The 21,022-nt window shown below is 42.3% G+C and overlaps 1 protein-coding gene across 4 annotated transcripts in view; it reads left to right on the forward strand.

The window, feature by feature from the left end:
- tcf7 (transcription factor 7) overlaps positions 1-21,022 on the forward strand; it is a 218,694-nt gene that overhangs the window by 167,114 nt on the left and 30,558 nt on the right. For 3 of the 4 annotated variants that reach the window (XM_078230842.1, XM_078230839.1, XM_078230841.1), the window contains 6 exons: positions 1,142-1,232; positions 4,927-5,013; positions 7,308-7,430; positions 14,195-14,357; positions 18,099-18,206; positions 18,361-18,423. In XM_078230842.1, the coding sequence (XP_078086968.1) occupies positions 1,142-1,232; positions 4,927-5,013; positions 7,308-7,430; positions 14,195-14,357; positions 18,099-18,206; positions 18,361-18,423 (635 nt within the window). The remainder of the gene's footprint in view (positions 1-1,141; positions 1,233-4,926; positions 5,014-7,307; positions 7,431-14,194; positions 14,358-18,098; positions 18,207-18,360; positions 18,424-21,022) is intronic. The other variant, XM_078230840.1, reaches the window with a different exon arrangement.

A 21,022-nucleotide genomic window follows, 5' to 3' on the forward strand; every position in this document is an offset into this window, starting at 1 on the left:
TCATTTATCAGTGTCACAAGTAGGCTTACATTAACACTGCAATGAAGCTCCCATGAAAATCCCCTAGTCGCCACACTCTGGCGCCTGTTGGGGCAAACTGAGCTCATCTTTCGGACTGTGGGAGAAAACCGGAGCACCCGGAGGAAACCCACGCAAACACGGGGAGAACGTGCAAACTCCACACAGACAGTGACCCAAGCCGGGAATCGAACCTGGCTCTTTGGTGCTGTGAGGCAGCAGTGCTAACCACTGTCCAACCGTGCAACACATATCGATTTTTCACTGTAAGGTTGGCCAAAAACCCAGATGTAACTCCATGATCCATGCTCCCAGTAAAGAAACTGCATGTGAAAGAAACATTGGTCAGTGAGAGATAGGCTACAATACTGTAATCCCCATACTCCTTGCAAGTAATTATTCATTCTGGGAGCAGGAGATTATGGAAGTAGCCTTTATATCTGAGTGCATATTGCAGTAGAAATTGGTATATGTTGGCTCCATTTGCCAGGTATAAAATGGGCACAGTGATACCAATTCAGAAGTAGGGCACCCTGCATCCAATCAGAGTCCATTACTAACTTCATGGGGCTCATGTTTGAGGCATTAACAGGTATTGGGGACATTAAAAATATGAATGAAGGGAATTAATTACAGATGAACAGGACAAGCCTGCATCAGCTAAGATCACAAGTCTCCAATGTTCCCCGTGATTGCCAGCTAAAGGTAAGCGTGATTAATAACTAAAAGAAAATCTGAATGTGTAGACCAGGAATTATTTCTCCAACTCAGCAGTCCCATTGATTGACCAATACAACCCATTCCAACTTGTCATTGTGCGTCCCAATCTTCTGGAACTTACTTGAGGGATCATGAAGTAAGTGATCCAAAATTGACTTGTGTGATGAGCTGCCTGCGTAGCTACAACCAGTGCCAAAATTTGTTGCTGAGATTGCAGGACCAATTTATGGTTCAGATAATTATGTCACATAGAAAAGAACATGCTGTATGTAAGTGGATGTTATAGGTGAGTAACGTGTTTCTGTACAAGCAACATAATCTTGATCATTGTCTAGAAGATTGTCTGCTCCGAAGTGTATGCGGTGGGTAAAACTTTCTAACTGCCCATTTTTATGTTGTACAGGTTTGCATCGGTCACCTCAAGGTCCTGAACTGGCTGCTTTGTATTCTTTGTCTCCTGGTAGTGTAGGACAGATCACTCCTACAGTAGGCTGGTAAGTGATACATCGCAAAGTCTGACCTGAAGATCCTTCCTCAGAGCTGTAAGAGAGACAGAGATGTTGTCCTCGTGCTTTGTTTACCTGCTCAAAGGACAAAGTCCTGCTGACTTCGCTGACCTCTCGGAAATTCTGAGTGATTCCGTTATCTTGGATTCCAATTGATTTTATTGCTGACCCACAGACTAATCTCGTTCTTTGAAAAGGGCCATTCCTTGTGTATTCCCGTAGAAAACCAAGTGAGGAACCACACCAGGGTATCGAGCTTTCCCCACATTTATAGGTGGCTGTGTTCTGAAAGGAATTTATTTCGTTCAGGAGTTAGAGAAAGCCATGATGCTATTAGCAGCAATCACATTAATGTGGAGCAAGAGTGGTGATGAACAACATCAATATTCCAGTTTCGTATTGAGCTCAGTGCTAGTTGAAACTGTTCATTTGAAGCTGTCTTTGAGAGTAGATAACTTAGCTTAAAGTGTGATTATATTCTCAGTTAACCATGGAGGTGCCAGTAATATCCAAAAGGTTAATGAAATAATCAACTCTGAAAGTATTGTCTACGTTTTCCTCCCTTAAATATTCAACTTAGAATATGTGTCCTGAAGGACAATGATGCAGCTGACAAGATCTGCATTCCCAGATGAATTTAATACACGGATTGTATCATGATGGTGCCAATAAATGCCTGGTTTGACACCTGAAGTAGCCTTTGATTTGTTCCACCAAGTACACTTGGCTGGCAGTCTGAAGTTATTGCAGCAATGTCTTGACTTTAGACAATCTTTGTGTTATTCAAGCCAGTCAGTTATCAATAACAATCTTGTTTATTCCTGGATTCAAATTCAGAATTTTAGTTTACATATAGATAAACATTTTATTTGCTGTTATTTTCTTTGGTTATATTCAACTCCGTCTGTATTCAACTGCATCACCAAGTTATTCACGTATAACCGGACAATACATGCACAATAAGCAGCCTGTCATTTAGAGAACACACCTCTGAGGTTTCTCGCATCTGTATGAGTTATAGAATCCAACACTCTGGATTATCTGTATAAACTACTTTCAGTTAAAGTCATCAGACCATAAGATTTAGGAACAGAATTAGGCCAATCGGTCCATCGAGTCTGATCCGCCATTCAATTGTGGCTGATAAGTTCCTCAACCCCATTCTCCTGCCTTTTCCCCATAACCTTTGATCTCCTTGCCAATCAACAGCCTATCTATCTCTGTCTTAAATACACTCAATGACTTGGCCTCCACAGCGTTCTGTGACAACGAATTCCACAGATTCACCACCCTCTGGATGAAGAAATCCTTCCTCATCTTAGTTCTAAAGGGTCGTCCCTTTACTCTGAGGCTGTGCCCCTGGACCCTAGTCTCTCCTACTAATGAAAACATCTTCCCCACGTCCACTCTATCCAGTTTTGCCAGTAATATTGTCGAGAGAATGGGATGGAAAAACATTTTTTTTGTTATTAGTTTTCCTCCCTCCTCTTATGCTCTCTTTTTTTCTTCTTGGACCACATACAATGCCTAGCAAGGCTGGAGGTGGGCAAGATGCCCTCTGGCTTCTGCCTGTGCCACTCTATGAGTGGCTGCTAAGAGGTTATACAATAACAGTATGTTGGATGGCAGGTAGACAACCTGGCATTGGCAGGCCAGGATTTTCACAATGGAGTTTTTGCTGGTTTCCTACCTTTTCCGTCTTGCCCACAAAAGATCCCGGTTATCAGAAAGTCCTGGACAAAGGTAGCTAGCCTCATCTGGCTGCTCCACAGCAAGGCTGGTTTCATGAACTCATCAGATGTGGGAAAACGCAGGTGTTATGTCATGTCCTAGCACCTGGGGAATTCTCTTTGGAAAAATAACTGGAGTGGCTCCCGCAGAAATCACATAATTTAAACATACTGTACACATTTCGAATTATGTTAAAGGGCACTATCAATTATTGCATAGACAATTTTGTGTAATCAATTCTATTTGTGTTTCTCCCTTGTTCTGAAAAAGATTCGGCATATTTCAATTACACTTTGTGTCCGCAACATCTTCATAAGTAGCGAAGCTGGATTTCTCCTGAGCAGTGCTGGACAATGAGAAAATTGGCCTAATTTGTTGCTGAAGTGTAATCTATAAAAGGGCTATGTCTTCACTGAAAAATCTTTGATGTTTGCTTAGGTGATAATGAAGTAAACTTCAGAGCACAGCAGAAAGGTTTCCTTAGATTACTCAAACATTGCATCAATTTTAAACATTTCCATTGTATCCCTTGTCCTTCTTCCCTGTTCATACTGCAGCAGTCTCTTAAAATTGGGGACTATGGCCTGAATTTTACCGCCTTGCCCGCCCCGGAATCGGGGCAGACGAGGCTCGCAAGGACGGAAATCTCCGTTGGCCTCGGGCAGGATTTTACGATTTCACCCGAGTCGAGGTCGTAAAATCCCGCCCTATCTGTGTCAAGATGCTTTTGAATTTGTGCGTATTGATATTCGACATTTGCCAGTGCTCCCAGTTTAATGTTGTTAGCGAATTTGGACACTTTGGCTCTAATTCCTTCCTCTAATTTGTTAGGAAAAGGTCTGTGCACTCGTGGCCCAACAAACCTATGGCATTGCACTGTTAAATGGCTATTGACTAGAGTGATACTCATGCTTTACTATTTGGTTTCTACCAACTAACTATTTGCCAATCCATTTTAATAGTTTTGGATCTATCCCACATTCTAATGATTTAAATCCCTCCCAGACTGCATTGTTCTCATTTATTTCCAGGGACCAGGGAATATATGAACCAGGGAAGCCGAGATTTGTTCTCCCATTTATGCTGAGCTGGTTGATTTCTGAATGCCCCTTAAGGGCCATCTAATTGCCATCGAAGTCACCCTCCACTTTAAAGTGTGCTCATTTGGATGGTGAATGAGAGCAGTGATTGTAGCTGATGCTTCAAGATTGGCCTTTTGGCTAAGATCAAGTGTAGTTTTGTTGTCCTGCACTTGGTTGAAGTCATGAGGTTACATTGAGGCTTCTTTTGAAGCAATTTTTTTAAAGCGTCATCTCAGCCTTTTGGTGAAGATGCAAATGAAATCAAGCCTTGGAGAAGGTGCAATGCCTGCTCCATTTAGCTTGGATCATGTAGATCAAGTCTAAGACAAGAAGTGGTGAGCCTGTCTTGTCAACTCGGATCTGGAATGTCTCACTTGTTGAGACTTTGAACTGGACTTTGATTGGGTTGAATTGGATATAAACAAAAAACAATTTAGCCCCACAAATGAAGAAAGACCACTTGGGTCAGATATCAGATAAGCACTGTTATCCATGGGACCACACACACACACCATCATAAGTCACTGCCTTCAACAGTGGAAGGGACAAAGGGGAAGAAAAGGAGAAAACTATGTTAAACACCTTTTGAAATGGGAATCTTACAGCAACCAGAGAGAGAAGGTATCAATGCCAGCATTCTGGGCTGACTGGAGCCCGCGATCCTGAGGTGAAAAAGGAGCAATTCACTGAACCATCCAGATCCCTTAATCATTTGACATCCCTGTCTCTGCAAATCCAAATAGAAGCAAAGCACCAATATCGACACTTTACAGAATGGTACTGATGAAGTGTAGACTGTATTTGTTAAGCTGATAGGTAAAGGCTGTGAAGCCCAGCAGCTGATAGCTCCTTTTTTCCCCTGATCCCAGGCAAGGTCAGTCTGTCTATCCAATTACATCATGTGGATTTAGACAACCTTACTCCTCACCGCTTCCACCCAGCACTTCCATATCCAGGTAGGTTTGGGCTTTGTGAGACTAGCTAGTGGCAAAGCCAGTCTCATAGCTTGCAGCTTCTGCCAAGACATGTCCAGTAGGCACCGCGGCAGCAGTTGGTGGTTTGATTCTCGGGACAGACCTAGCAATGTGCTGAACCTGGGCCTCAGTTCCAATCAGCACTCACCTGTTTGTAATTGCCATCTCTCTCTGTTTAAGGTGGCTGAGCTCTGGTGAGTACTGAGGCCAGGTATTGCTTTCCATGTGCCCTCACTGTCTAATAACAGGATCATTCTCCAATATTGTGATGTCAGAGTGTTGTTCCCTTTGTTACATCCACAACAAGCGTCAAAATTCTTAAAAATTCCATTATTTCTCTAAATTAAATGTTGGTGTTTATTTGTCATACGTAGATACCTATTGAAAGCAATCTAATCCTTCCCAGCACCTAAATAATATACGCCAGATGATGCTAAGCCTGTTGTGTGTGTTGATGAGACAGACAACAATGCTGATGACTCAATGGTAGAGAATGACCCTATAAGTGTGATTATGTATAGTGTGTTTACAAAATGAGATGCGTTGCACAGTGAAACCTGGTTGAATATTTTTGATCCTTAGTTCCACTTATCTTCCAAATTGCGGGGGGGGGGGGGGGGGTAAAAATGTCCAGATCTGCTCCAAGGTCATGGTCAGTGCAGTTACTGCGCAGTGACTAGGAAACATGCTAGTACTGGCCCAGTGGGAAAATTCTTCTGGTGGTTTTCTCTCCCCCCCCTCCCAAAGTAGCACAGCAAAAACTAACATTGGTGAACGATGTAGAATTACACTTTTTTTTGTAGCTCCACTACAGATCAAGAGTATGTCAGTTCAATGCTTTTCAACACTGCTGCCTTACAAACACGGGTTGAATTAAATCCTTCCAACTTGAAGGGTGGTGCAGGTCAGGGAAATGGCACTGCAGCCTCGTACCTAATCTCCAGCCTGCATTCTCTTTGAGCTTGGTTGCCAGTTGGGAGTTCAAGGTTGTGAGCTCACCCCTTAAAGGGCGCAATTCATGCACAGTCTGCACGTTCTCCCCATATCTGTGTGGGTTTCCTCCGGGTGCTCTGGTTTCCACCCACAGTCCAAAAGACGTGCCAGTTAGGTGCATTGGCCATGCTAAATTCTCCCGCAGTGTACCCAAACAGGCGCCGGAGTGTGGCGACTAGGGGAATTTCACAGTAACTTCATTGCAGTGTTAATGTAAGCCTACTTGTGACGCTAATAAATTACCTTAAACTTAAATGGGATTCCTCACTGGTTACTTAATTAACACCAAAGTTTCCACCAGGATTCACTGCAACTTTCCTTATTGCTTTTTATGATGTAATCAAGGTGCATTTGTCTGTGATTCTTAAGACTATGAGTTAGGGGCAAGCCTATCAAGAGTGACGTCTTTGTGGACAAGATGTGGGTGCCACTCAGCCATTATGTAACATGTGTGTGTGATTGTGATGGGTGTCCAATGCTGAATTTCATTTCTGAAGTTTGGTTCTATTCCAATTGAAATTAACTATGTCCAACAGGCCAATTTATATTGGCATCAGTGCTAATACTGATAGCCATCCTGTTTTACTACTTAAAGCCACCCTGGTTCGATTGTCCTTCTTGGAGGGACAGACCTTAACCAAAATTTGTGAATTCTTGTGAATGAAGAGGATACCTGAAGGCAGAAACTGTGAGATTCTACTGATGGTACAAACAGTTAGAAATTCACAGAGCAAAATGTTTAGTTATTTATTGTAAAATATTTATTTATGATTCTACAGTAGATAGTATTGCATCAGCCTTAAGCTTTATACCACACTTGGTATTAATATTCAGTTCTATCAAAGTCAGTGGGGGTTGATGCAGGGTATAATGGGTGGGCCATGCGATACTACTTATTTGCCCAACCATCCAAGAAAATCTCCTTCGCCCTAAGACTTATTTGACACAAAGGCAGGATGCAAAATTCGGGTTATTGTGTCGTGCTCCCATTTTGACCCCTGTTTATTTGTACGGATCTGTACCAGGAAAGAAACTTCACAACTTCTACCCCAATTTGCTTTCATGTTTCTTTTCTGTTTCCTCCCCCCCCCGCCCACCACCTTCTAAAGTCACTGACTCATGTGGGGCTAGAGCTCCATGTATGCTAACCCCACCCAAGTGGCCAGTCTTCAATTTTAGTCCAGGCTTGAGTGTTGAAAGGCTATTCAAGTGTGTGTGCGTGCAGCCTGGGGATCTTGCATCTCTGGAAGATATAACACTGAGATAACTTTGTTTGCTTGCAGGTTTCCCCATCCTCTGGTACTGGGCCCTCCAGGCATGCACTCTACAGGGATCCCCCATCCTGCCATTGTGAGTGCTTCAGGCAAACCAGACATGAATCAGTATGACAGTGGACTGAGATCCATGTAAGTAAAGAGGCTACAAGTAAATAGCACTGCTTACATGCGCATCGGTGGAAAACAATAATTGCTTTTGTTTGTTCATGCAGGCCTAGCATTTACCCCGAATATCTGGTATTAACTTTTAGAAAACTCGAACATTGTCTGACATCTGATTTATTAGAACCAGAGTTACATTCCTATGAAGAAACCAGCAGATGATTCAATGGTGGCCAGCAGAGAAAGAATGAAAGCTACCTTTTGCTAAAACAATTATGTTACTCAGAAACCTGTACTCTATAGTAAGAAAAAGACAAACTTGGGGAAATGGCCCATTTGTGGCCTAAGCTTCCTATGGGGTACATTTGCTCTGTTCCCTAAGACCAAATCCACTAACGACTTTCTCAAGATGGCAACAAATAGTTGATGTTCTCCATACATGGGCATTTTTTAGGGGTTATACTATCTTGGAACAACAGTAAGGAAACCACATTAGTATTGCATCATGCTTTCTCATGCACGATTGCATTATATATGAAACCATCTATAATCTTTGAAAATAAAACCTTCACCTTCATACAAGGTCTTTTTCATTTGTTTATAAACATCACGCCATGAAATAATTCATGTCAAAGCAGAGTGCGTTTCACATCAATTCAATTCACTTTATTGTCCAGACAGAAATTCATTTCAGGTACATTGCTTGTTCACCAAAAACTTATATAAATGAATGATAACAATAAAAGAAAGAAAATAATCCCATCACAAAGACCTAAGTTTAATTAAAATATGTCGGTCAGAGTCCCACCATGAGTGTGTATCCTCATCCATACATCAAACTCCTGTTAAAGGTCCTGTTAGAGAGGGACACAAAAAAAGTTCAGGAATCGATTGTTCTGCGTCTGAGGGATTGTAACCTTTTACCAGGAGTCTTGAGGTGATTCTCATTGTTAATGCCACTCTACTTTTGCCAAAATTCTCCAAGATTTTATTGAGAAAGGTCTTCTCAATACACTTTCTGCCTGTTTCTAATCTATTTACCCTTAAAGGGTCAATTTCCCTAAATCAACAATACCAGGAGAGACATCCAAAAAGGATCACTCCCTCAACTATCGCTGTATACTAGCGTATCACGATTGCAGGCTCTACTCAAAAGGAGTTTGATTTTCTGAGGATGTATAATTGCATGTGTTCTTTGATCGCCACATCTGGACATTGTTCCCTCCAATTCAATTTCTTATCTATTCTGATACCCAGATATTTGTAGTTAGTAACATTTTCAATGTCCTCATCATGAATCCTCAAAGGAACAATATCATTAACGGACTTTTTCCTAACGTTCTTTGAACTTGATTTTCTTCAGTTTAAGAGAATTGTTATCACACCATTTTATTAACTTCTCCAAGTTCCTATCATTTCCTTTGTTATTCCTTACGAGACCCACAAGTAACTTATCATCAGCATACTTCAAGATCGTAATGCGATGGGACAATTGGTAAAGGTGACAGTATACAGCCATAAGAAAATCCGGTATCTATTAGCGTGGCTTCTGAGTAAGTCCTGGAAATTAACACCCATTGGGATCTGTTATGAAGGAAATCATAGATCCAAAGTAGGAGACTAGGATTGATATCAAGGTTTATCTATTTTTCAACATGCTTGAATTGTTGCGTGGTTCTAAAAACTGAAGAACAATCGACAAGGATAGAGCAAGCATAGTTGCCTAATCTACTAATGTGCTTTTGGATCTGTGGATTTTCTCGCAAAGAAAATTAATGTGACATAAATGACGCAAACTATTCTAGTTCTTCTCCTGATACAACAAAAAAGGGTTGCCGTGCACTTTATCATAACAACATTGCCTCTGTAAGACTTATAAAGTCCACAAAAAGTCAATGATTCCATTCAGATTGAATGCATTTTCTTCAGTCTTCTTGCTCCTAAGTGGTGAGTCATGCTGAGATCTGGTCCACGCATAATGGCAACGCTCCAGCACCTTTCCCAATCAGCCATTGCCAACATGGTAGCCCAGTCAATAATATCAGAAATGATTTAACTTGGAGGCCTGTCTTTTAATCATTTGATAAACACACACAGACACTTCCAGCAGGGACACTGGATAGCGAAGAAAAAGAAGTGCGTTTATATACACATTTCCTGGCCTTTGGACATCTCAAGCGCATAACAGCCAATGAAGTACTTTTGAAGTATAAACACTTTTGTAATACAGTAATGAAGAGAGTGAGCCATATCTGATTCTCCTCCTCCATTGAGGCCAGCTGTAGAACCTCTCACTGCCAGCGAGACTGAAATCAGCTAACTTAGCACAAACCAGAGATCAAATGGGACATCTTCTGGTTTGTATGGCTCTGTAATAGGTGGCAATTCTACTCAGTAGGGCATCAAGGGAGTTTGGCAGACCGAATTTCTATGGGTAACACATTTTCAGTGGGAGAGAGACTAAATTATACACTTCAGGAAATTACATGTTGAAGTTATGTATGTATAAGAAAGTCTGATTCACAATGTTAATGTGCATCGTGAGGACAGACAGAAGATAAGGGTGATTTTGATTTAATTTAGAGTCACAGGAAAGTGTGAATCTGGAAATACTTAGCCTTTTGGCTGTATAGAATGCTAAAGCAACTGTTATTTATAAATTACATAATTAAAGAGCTATGTTTCATTTGGCACAGTATGAATCGGACTCCAATTTGAGATAGAAGTTGCAAACAGATGCAACATATTAGACAGTATTGCTTTATGACTAGAATTAAAGTACAATAGCTAACATTCTCCATCTTTAAATATCTGGGTATTAACGTGTAGTTAATCAAAGTAAATAGTAGTGGTGGCTTGGATGATGTGATTGAGTGGTGGAGCAGGCTCAAAGGGCTGATTTGCCAACTCCTCTCCCTAATTCCTATGTTCCTACGTTTATAAAGTCTATCTTTTCGACCATTTATTTTTACCATGTTGGGGTATTAGACAGTATTGCTTTATGACTAGAATTAAAGTACAATAGCTAACATTCTCCATCTTTAAATATCTGGGTATTAACGTGTAGTTAATCAAAGTAAATAGTAGTGGTGGCTTGGATGATGTGATTGAGTGGTGGAGCAGGCTCAAAGGGCTGATTTGCCAACTCCTCTCCCTAATTCCTATGTTCCTACGTTTATAAAGTCTATCTTTTCGACCATTTATTTTTACCATGTTGGGGAGATTTTTTGCGATGGAGACATTCAGTCCCGAGAATAGCTTGCTCCATAAACTTCCTTCAAATGGCCCCTGCTGTATTTGAACCCCAGCATATCAGCAGCATAAACCTTTATTACTCTGTTTAATAATTTTTTTTAAAGAATCACAGCAGCAACCATGATCACCTCGGCAAAGAAGTCATTCTTGCTATTCAGGCTTTCAGGACTTTCAATGAATATTTCTCAAAGAAAAGGAGTTTTGACAACTGAACTAAGTCTATTAACTAAAACCTGCATCTTTTAACTTGCTGTGGGCTGGACAGTGTGTTAAGAATTACCTTCAATTATTGTATAATGTAGTTTCATTTGATTTGATTTGATTTATTATTGTCACATGTATTAACATACAATGAAAAGTATTGTTTCTTGCGCGCTATACAGACAAAGCATACCGTTCATAGAGAAGGAAATGAGAGAGTGCAGAATGTAGTGGAGATTACATGAGATGTTTACCCTGTTCTCCTGTTTTCTCTGAAGAATGATAAATATCAGATTGGCAGATGATTACTTTTAGGCTAAGCCAGATAGAGGTCCACATTATTTGGCCGAGTTGTTACTATGCATGGTTGTGTGAGATGATTTGGTTTCAACACACAGAAGAAAATCTAGTAGAGAGGATCACACCCAATTTTTCAGCTATCTGAGTTAATTGATGCAAAACTCCCTCCCAGATTCCCTCATAGTCGTGGAATCCTCAATCGCTTATTTTCCGCATGCTCGTCTCGGGTGATCACTAGAGCCAGGCATACATAAAAATCAGTCCCAGCAAGTAAGGAAATAATATCCTTCTTCAGAATGCGTTTCTCACGTAGCCCAGCAATCCACAAGATGTTTAGATGAAGCTCAGTGTTATAATGGCCACGAAGGACACAAGGCATCATTAATAGATCTCCCTGTAGGCTTCATGGAATACGATTTCCAAATTGAGTGAGCCCAATGAGAGACGGGTGGCAGGAGTTTAAAACCCGCACTCACAGCCTGGGCCAGGGCCGTGTAGGTCAAGGGAGCACCTGCCTCGAAAAATACCAGAGTTAAAATCCTTCTACAATGGGACATTCATTCCAGACTTGGCTAGGTTATTGGTCATCTTGCACGCCCTGCTGGGTGTTGGCACATTGACTATAGAACCACCCCACGTGCTACGACAGGAATCGCTCCAGCAGAACTATTCACAGGTTGTCGAATCTTTATATGTCTAAGCCTACTAATTCCAAACCCGGTGGAGAGGGCGGAGCTTAGACAAGAGATCCAGAAAATAAATTACAACTCTGCAAGAGCAGAGAGGATGTTTGAAATAAATGATCCAGTCTACCCCAGAATTCCCGGCTGGGTTCCAAGGATCTTAATAGAAAAGACGGGGCCAGTGTCCAACAAGGTGAAGGTCGAGGACAAGGTCATGAACATTCACCTCGACCACCTTAGGAGCAGAGAGTCTGCCCTAGAGCAAGCTTTGCTTCCATGTGTAGAGACGGCCACTACTAATACAAGACAACCTGGAGGCTAACCCAGAGCCCATTCTTACAGATGATGGAGGAACAGACTCCAAGATGGAAGCAGGGGAAGCAGGCGCTCCAAGTGAAACAAACCCTGAAGAGGAACCCGCAACAGTGACACTGTTTTAAAAAAAAAAAGAAGTCCCCAATTAGGTTCACCCCTCCAGATCCGGCGCCACCTCTGGCTGTCTTTAAACCGATCGCCAAGCGGTGAAAAGAACTCCTTCCCAGCAAGGAGTACAGATGGGGTGCTATGGACCTGAGGGGAGGGATAGGGATATTATAGTGGATACGAAGGACATGGAGCGTCATTATGGATCTTCATTGAATACAAGTTTCCCTATTGAGCGAGTGAGAGCTTGCCTAATGAGAGACGAGTGGCGGAAGTTTGAAACCCGCACTCACAGCCTGGACCACGGGTTGTGTCTGTCCAGAGCACAGGTCTTGAATTGTTGTAAGCCACAGACATGGCTTTTCCTTTGTTTTAAAACCAGGGGACTCGCCTTGGCAAAGTTATATTTGTAGACTTCTAATGCAATGTCACATGCACGTGACGTGATTCCTACTTTGACTTCAGAAACGTTAATTTAAACTGAAGTGATGCTGAAAGGTGTCTCCAGCATATAATCCATAGAAAGAGCTTTTAATCAATCAAATTCAAAAAGACAAAGGAATTTACTAAGCAGAGAATGACATGACAAGCAAGTATCTAATTTGATCGAGAACCAAACCTTTGTATTTTGACTAATTTAGAGATCAAGCAACCCGTAGCGTTGCATTATAACAATGGGATCACAGTGGTCCAATACCATGTCTACCAATTCATCAAAAGATTTTGAATCTGGGGCTGCCAGATAGTTTGATGCTAAAAAATCAGGGCTCCGCAAGTGGTCAGAAGGATGATTTATTGCTGGTCGTCCTCTTCCATCCTATTTGCCTGGAGGAAATATTGCATTCTTTCGACATGCTGAGGCCAGTCCTCCACACCCACATCATAAGTTTCCAGTTTCCCAAACAGCAGCCTTTTCAATATCTCCCCGTCAATGTCTGACCAGGTTCGTTGAAAGGCAAGGCTGTCCGAAACTTTTCTTGTTCCTCGTCGCCAATGTAATAAGTCAGGAAGCCTGACTGGAAAAAAACATAGTTTGTTACAGAATGCAAAGCATAACCACTACCATGGTGCACACACACTGGTCCCAGCCTGGGGCACAGTTCAGCAGGCCCAGTCCTGGGCCTGCTTTTTAAAAGGCTCAGGTAATGAGTTCCAGCTAGACAGGCCACTCACTGCCTGTTACCAGGGGAACTCATACTCAACAAGCCCCACAGGGAGATCAATCAGTGATTTCCTCATAGACCTCATGGGGTTATCACAATTGAAAATCTACCCTTGCATGTCAAAAATTGCAGAAGATTTTCCTCTGGTGCACACAGTGAAACGTCTGCTTTCATCAGTCACAGAGTTACATCATCTTTGTTTACAAAGCTAGGAAAGCACTTCTTAAAATCCCTAAGAAATGCTACACAACCTTACTACAATTTTAAAATGAAATATTTTTTCAAATATACAGAACATAAATGTAGTTTAACATGGTCTGGGAGGTTTGAAAGAATTCAATATCTGAATGCCTGTGTCACCATCCTGATAGTCAAACATCTCCTGTTGTACTTGTTGATTTAGTAAATAGATTGTCAATGATGCAAATGGGTCCATTAGTTCTTATCTTATTCTAGCGGTTTCTCAGAATGAGTTTGCCAGATCAGTCATACTGAATCAGGGCAGTTTTGAGGCTCTGATGGATTGTCCACAGCACTTCAGTTTAGCCTATCCACCAAACTCATTTCACTTCAATGCTCAAACTGAAAGTGAGAAAGGGAAATTTCCCATCCTGTCCATCTAAGATTGATTCAAACTCAGTTTCTCAGAAGTGAAAGGACAATATTTTGTTTCATTTCATCACTCTGTACTTATCAACAAATAATTCTGACACTTTCGTTCTTTCAATTTATTCCTAAACGGCGTACTTTTTTTTTTGTCCTTTAGGAAACCCAATCCTGAACCAAAAAGGGAAAAAGAGAGTAAAAAGCCTACTATCAAAAAACCCCTCAACGCATTTATGCTTTACATGAAGGAAATGAGGGCGAAGGTCGTAGCGGAGTGCACTCTGAAAGAGAGCGCAGCCATCAATCAGATCTTGGGTAGAAGAGTAAGTGAAAATAAATGTTACTGTCAGCCATCAATAAATGAATATCTGATCCTTAGCATTTCTCAGTTAAAGAGAATAACTCATACCTCCAGGGTGCCAATAGCCCTTAGGACCCTCAGCCAGATGCTGTTCTAAATGGGCAACGGCACTTTTTTGTTGTGCTATGCATTCAAGGGTCACAAAGCCAGCCACAGTCTCCCCGCTCCCTCAAGGCAAAGAGATATGGACATATATCTGATGGACAACTGGTTTAAGCATCCATCACCAGATGTGGTTAGACCAATTTACCTGTCAAGGAAGTTAACACTACTCCCCCCAGTCAGCTAAAACCCCAGGTTGAGTCCTGATGGCCGTCCTTCCTGTTGACCTGTTCAGAAGACCAGATTGAGATTAGAGCAAATGGGAAGGTAGTAGGATCTAAGTAGTGTCTGTGACTTTGCCTTATTTTAAATGCTTCCACCCCACACTTCCACAAACCAGATGGGGCAGTTAAAATGGGGGCCAAGGATTGCCTCTGCTAATTCTTCCGCTCCCCTTGTCCACGAAGCCAACTCCCCACGCCACGCTCCGACTAGTCTTAGCCCTAAACCAGTCTTTGTCTAGTTTTTCGCTACCTTCTCTGTCCACGCTCAGTTTGCCCATAAAACACACCTTTTGCCCCTTTGACCCCAATCCCACTAAATTAATCACCATTGAATTTTCCTCCCTGACCTCCTTGCAGGGTGACATTCTGAATAGATTTTCTCTGCTCAGATACCCTTCCCTCTACCATTGACCCTCTCCTCAAAAAGAAACTTACTTAATTCCTCCATCCTTAACTTCCTCCATCCTTGCAAACAACCATTCCATCCTCTTTTATGTCCAAAGTCCTGAATTGTCTTGTTGGTTCCGAAATCTGTGCCCATCTTTTCTGCAACTCCATGTCTGAATCTTCTAATCAAGTATTGCGCCTTTTGTATTTATTTGATTTTGATATTAATTCGATTTATTATTGTCACATGTATTAACATACAGTGAAAAGTATTGTTTCTTGCACGCTGTACAGACAAAGCATACCGTTCATAGAGAAGGAAACAGGAGAGTGCAGAATGTAGTGTTACAGTCATAGCTAGGGTGTAGAGAAAGATCAACTTAATGCAACGTAAGTCCATTCAAAAGTCTGACAGTAGCAGGGAAGAAGTTGTTCTTGAGTCGGTTGGTATGTGACCTCAGACTTTTGTATCTTTTTCCCGAAGGAAGAAGGTGGAAGAGAGAATGTCCGGGGTGCGTGGGGTCATTAATTATGCTGGCTGCTTTGCCACGGCAGCAGGAAGTGTAGACAGAGTCAATGGATGGGAGGGTGGTGTGCATGATGGATTGGGCTACATTCACGACCTTTTGTAGTTCCTTGCGGTCTTGGGCAGAGCAGGAGCCACACCAAGCTATGATATAACCAGAAAGAATGCTTTCTATGGTGCATCGGTAAAAGTTGGTGAGAGTTGTAGCTGACATGCCAAATTTCCTTAGTCTTCTGGGCTTCCTTAAATATAGTGTCGGCATGGGGGGACCAGGACAGGTTGTTGGTGATCTGGACACCTAAAAACTTGACGCTCTCGACCCTTTCTGCTTCGTCCCCACTGATCTAAGTCTCTTCATCGCCTTTGCCTTCCCTATCACTATCATTAGCATCTTCTCCTCTCCCTATGATGATGGACATGCAGCAGATCAAATCCATTAGGGATGAGCAGGTTTCATATGGTGCACTTTTACTGATGGTTGGAAACATAAGAACTAGGAGCAGGAGTAGGCCATCTGGCCCCTCGAGCCTGCTCCACCATTTAATAAGATCATGGCTGATCTTTTCGTGGACTCAGCTCCACTTACCTGCCTGCTCACCATAACCCTTAATTCCTTTACTGTTCAAAAATTTATCTATCCTTGCCTTAAAAACATTCAATGAGGTAGCCTCAACTGCTTCACTGGGCAGGGAATTCCACAGATTCACAACCCTTTGGATAAAGAAGTTCCTCCTCAACTCAGTCCTAAAACTGCTCCCCCTTACTTTGAGGCTATGCCCCCTAGTTTTAGTTTCACCCGCCGGTGGAAACAACTTCCCTGCTTCTATCTTATGTATTCCCTTCATAATCTTATATGTTTCTATAAGATCTCCCCCTTATTCTCTGAAAGACTAACCATGAGAGACAGGTTCTATAATAAGTGTCACATATGAAGTGGTTATCAGGTGTCATTGTTTTTGGTGTTGGTGCTTAGCCGCTGTAGCTGCTGATCATCATGATGGCACCACGTTGGCCCACAGGTGATGTCACCATTTTCCTCAGCTAGTTTCTCCCAGGTGCGTAAATTGATGTCAGGGGCCTTTCATGTCAAGCTTGCAGCATCCTTGAAGCAGGGTTGGGGTGTCCTACTGGTCTTCTGACTCCAGATACCTCACCATGATGAAAATCCTTGGATTTGCATCCATCTTCCATCCTGCGAATGTGAAGCAGTGAAGTCACCTTTGCTATTTCTATAACATCTTCCAAATCCACAACATACGTGGAAACATGTAGAAAATAGAAGCAGGAGTAGGCCATTCGGCCCTTCGAGCCTGCTGCGCCATTCATTATGATCTTGGCTGATCATCAAATTCAATACCCTAATCCCACCTTCCCCCCCACATCCCTTGATCCCTTGATCCCTTTAGCCCCATCACCTTGAACTCTCATTCTTCCAACTCAAAATCTCTGTGCATCCCCCTCACTTTGCTTTTAGGCACCTGAGCCACACGAAAAATCTGGGATTCTCTCAATCTTTAATGTAAACCCTGTTTTCATTGATCATGCTCTTCTTTATATCTCCTTCTTTGTTGTGGCATCTACTTTTGCCTGATTATGTGTCTGTACATCCCCTTGAGGTGTTGTTCTATGTTAAAAGCATTTTTAAAATTCGAGTTGTTGTTATTGTTGCAGCTTCCATCGCAGCACTGCAATGACCCAAACCAAAGTCACAAATGACCACAGCAATATGGTTTACTCTTAACTACCCTCTGACAAGGGCAACTAGGGATGGGCAATAAATGCTGACCAGCCAGCGACGCCCATGTTCCACAAATGAATGAAAGAAGCACAATTCAAATTGAGATCAGTTAAATCATAGGACCTGCCTGATCTCTTTGGCTCAATCTAACATAGAGCAATTATATTCTAAATCACCAGTGATACTCCAGCAGGGGTATTGAATGTGTCAAGCTTGTTAAGTTTTTAGAAGTGTTCTGCAGTCCTGATTCAAGCAGATCCTTGAATAAAGACTTCATAATTAGCTACTGTGTCACAGGATTCAGGCATACTTATGTCCCAGTCGAAGCGAAACGGTTAGGACATTTATTCTGTTCTGCTTTCCTATTTGAGATCAATAGATCGCATCCGAATCAATATTAATGTTCCCTGTCTGAGGCAGCATAACATTGTGCATGGAATGACTGTTGTTAATGGGGTGTTAGATATGATGTCCGACGCCCTTTGAAGACAGCTCATTTCCCTGAAACAGCTGAAAGCTACCTGGGCTATGAATGCCACCTTGATAAGTCAAGGAAATAGGAAGTTTGGGGGGGGGGGGGAATTCTGATGGACATACAGTCGAAGCCTTCCACACAGATTTTCTGAAGTATCATGCAGATACCATGATGAGAAACACTTTTCACACGTGACAATGGCTAAATATGAGTTTTCTAAACCCTACATTGTTGTACTTCTATTTGCACAGTGGCACGCTCTCTCCCGTGAAGAACAGGCAAAGTACTATGAATTGGCAAGGAAAGAACGACAACTACACATGCAGCTTTACCCAGGCTGGTCCGCCAGGGATAACTATGTAAGTTGACTTTTTTTAAAAAGCCAATTATTGCTAATATTTAGTAAGTAGAAAGCAGCTGATTCTAATCAGACTGGACAGTGGAATTTTCTGGAATATAACAGCACCATCTATATTTTCCCCAATTTTCTCCCCCTTTTCTCCTCCTCTGAAGGTGGTGACCCCACGGGTGTCGGGAGCCCTCAGTGCCTTACCAAGTGGCTATTCTTCACATGAGGCAAGTCAGCAAGTTCTGAAGGTTATTTAACCACGGAGAGGAGATCATTTCTAAGCTTGATCCTCTCTCTTCACCCATATACACTTTCTAACCAAGGTCAACTAACTAACAATTAGAAGTGTGAAACTGGCTCATTTTTGATCTCCTATCTTCAAGGCACTGAAGCTGCCTTGTAACGGCCTCGCTGTATTCAGGTTGTGGACTGGGTGTAGATTCTTAGCTGGCTCTGCGTTCGATACATTCAGGGCACATTCTGTTTGACGGTTTCTGTGCTCCACATTGTTCCTACACTTACGATGCTATACTTTACAGGTTGTTTCAAAGACAGATCATTATCTATAACCAATATATCTTTTCTCCCCCTTTTTTTCCCCTGAAAGCACTAACTTGACCTACACCACAGTTCCAGAGATGCCGGTAGCCTTTCAATTCCTTGACCATGTGGCCAGTTTCCATGAGTGAAACTCGGCAGGGAGTTTTGGCAGGGTATTTGGTTGAGGAGGGCATCGCAGTCAATTTTATTTTCACCGAATGTCCACAAATGTACATTTTCCAGCTAGGTCACTGGATAGCAGTCAAGAACAGAACCTTGAACAAACTTTCCCCCTCCTTTGTCAAAGGACATTGAGCTAATGCAAAGTACCCTTTATTGGCAACAATGACTAGAGGTCCAGTGTGGCACTCTTTGGTCCATACTTCTAGCACTGTAGAATGCATTGGAGTCCACCGGCTTTTTGGCAACTTTTCATGGAGCTTTGCTAGGTTTGTAAAACTCTCTAAGGTGTGATGAGGATTAAAGGAAGGTGTTTAGTTTAAAGCAACAACTCATCTTTATTGGTTAATACAACATCCAGTCAAAATATGATTAGGAGTGGCTGGGTAAAGGGAAAAGGTTGGGAAATCCAGGAAAAAGCTTTGAGAAGAATTACAATAGACGACGGGGCAAATTTTCCCATTCCGCCCGCCACAGGAATCATAGCGGCGAGAGGCGGACCATGGAAATTTCCATTGACCTCGGAAAGGATTTTCCAGTTTCGGGGCGAGCACGGCTGGAAAATCCCGCCTGATGAGCCACTATATTACATAGACGGCATTTAACAGCTCTGAGACAAACTCTAGCATAAGAACTGTCACTATCTTACTATGCTATTGTCCACATCTGTTGTAGTCAGGAATATCTGTAACTCTAACGATGTTTTTCCCATTCTCATCATACCTAAAAAATCTCTCGAGACAATTTTAAGGGCTTCTCAGAGGCCGGGATTTTCTGACCCCTTTATAGTGGGCAGTGAGGCGGCTCAGCCAGAAGTCCATTGACTTTTGGTGGGATAGGACACTCCTGGTGGTGGATGGGGCCAGAAAATCCATAGTATATGATGCCATCCAAACAATTCTATTTCATTTCTCTGCACAATTTATGGATTGAAATCCTTGGATAGGCTACCAGCAATCGCAAATCTCATCAAATTCATTCATCACTAAACCTGAATAATCCTTTTTGAGAGTTAGCTTAGGCCATGAACATCAAGCATGCTGAAAACAGGACACATTGTTGACAAAATTCACCCCAAAAGGAACATCACACAAACAGGATATTAATCTTAGAATCCCTACAGTGCAGAAGAAGGCCATTCAGTCCATCAATCCTGCATCCTCCCACCCAGGCCCTATCTCCGTAATCCCACCAATTATCCTGCTATCCCCTAGTCAATTCGGCATGGCCAATCTGAATTGACTAGGGGATAGCACATCTTTGGAGTGTAGGAGGAAACCGGAGCACCCGGAGGAAACCCAAATAGACACGGGGAGAATGTGCAAACTCCACCCAGACAGACACCCATGGCCGCAATTGAACCTGGGTCCCTGGCGCTGTGAGGCAGTAATGCTAACCACTATGCCACCGTGCCGCCCTAAAGCAGAAAACTTGATCCTGTCACAGTTCTACCAACTGATATCAGTTGGATTGCTACAGTCGTTTTTGACACTTATAAACTAGGAGGCGAAAATGACCCAAGGGCACCCCATTCTGTCCAATGACCCCTATTGAAGGTATGTGCACGTGTGTGTAACTACATTGGTGTTTGTGTACACGTATATATGTGAGCATATAAACATTTGTGCACATGTATGCATATATGTGTGTAGATATTTGGTATGGAAAGGGTCAGGCTTCAGGACCCATTCCACATTAATGGCCTGCTAAAGATCACCATCAAGGTTCACACATGATTAATGGCCACTTGAATGAGTAAACAGTAGGTCCATCAGCCCTTCGATCTTGCTCTGCCATTCAATGTGATCATGACAGTCTTCTACCTCAACACCATATTCCCGCTCTTCCCCATACCCCTTGATGCTTCTAGAGTCTGGAAATCTATCTATTTCCATCTTAAGTATATTCTGTGACTTTGCCCCCTCCCTGCCTTCTATAGTAGAAAATCCTGCAGATTCACCATCCTCTGAGTGAAGAAGTTATCTCAGTTCTAAATGTCCTAGCCCATACCCTCAAACTGTGACCCCTTGTTCTAGATCTCTCTCCTGGCCGGTGGAAACATCATCCCTGCGTCCAATCTGTCCAGCCCTGTCAGAATATGTTTCA

This window comes from Mustelus asterias, chromosome 16 (assembly GCF_964213995.1).
Source record: "Mustelus asterias chromosome 16, sMusAst1.hap1.1, whole genome shotgun sequence".
Lineage (NCBI taxonomy): Eukaryota > Metazoa > Chordata > Chondrichthyes > Carcharhiniformes > Triakidae > Mustelus > Mustelus asterias.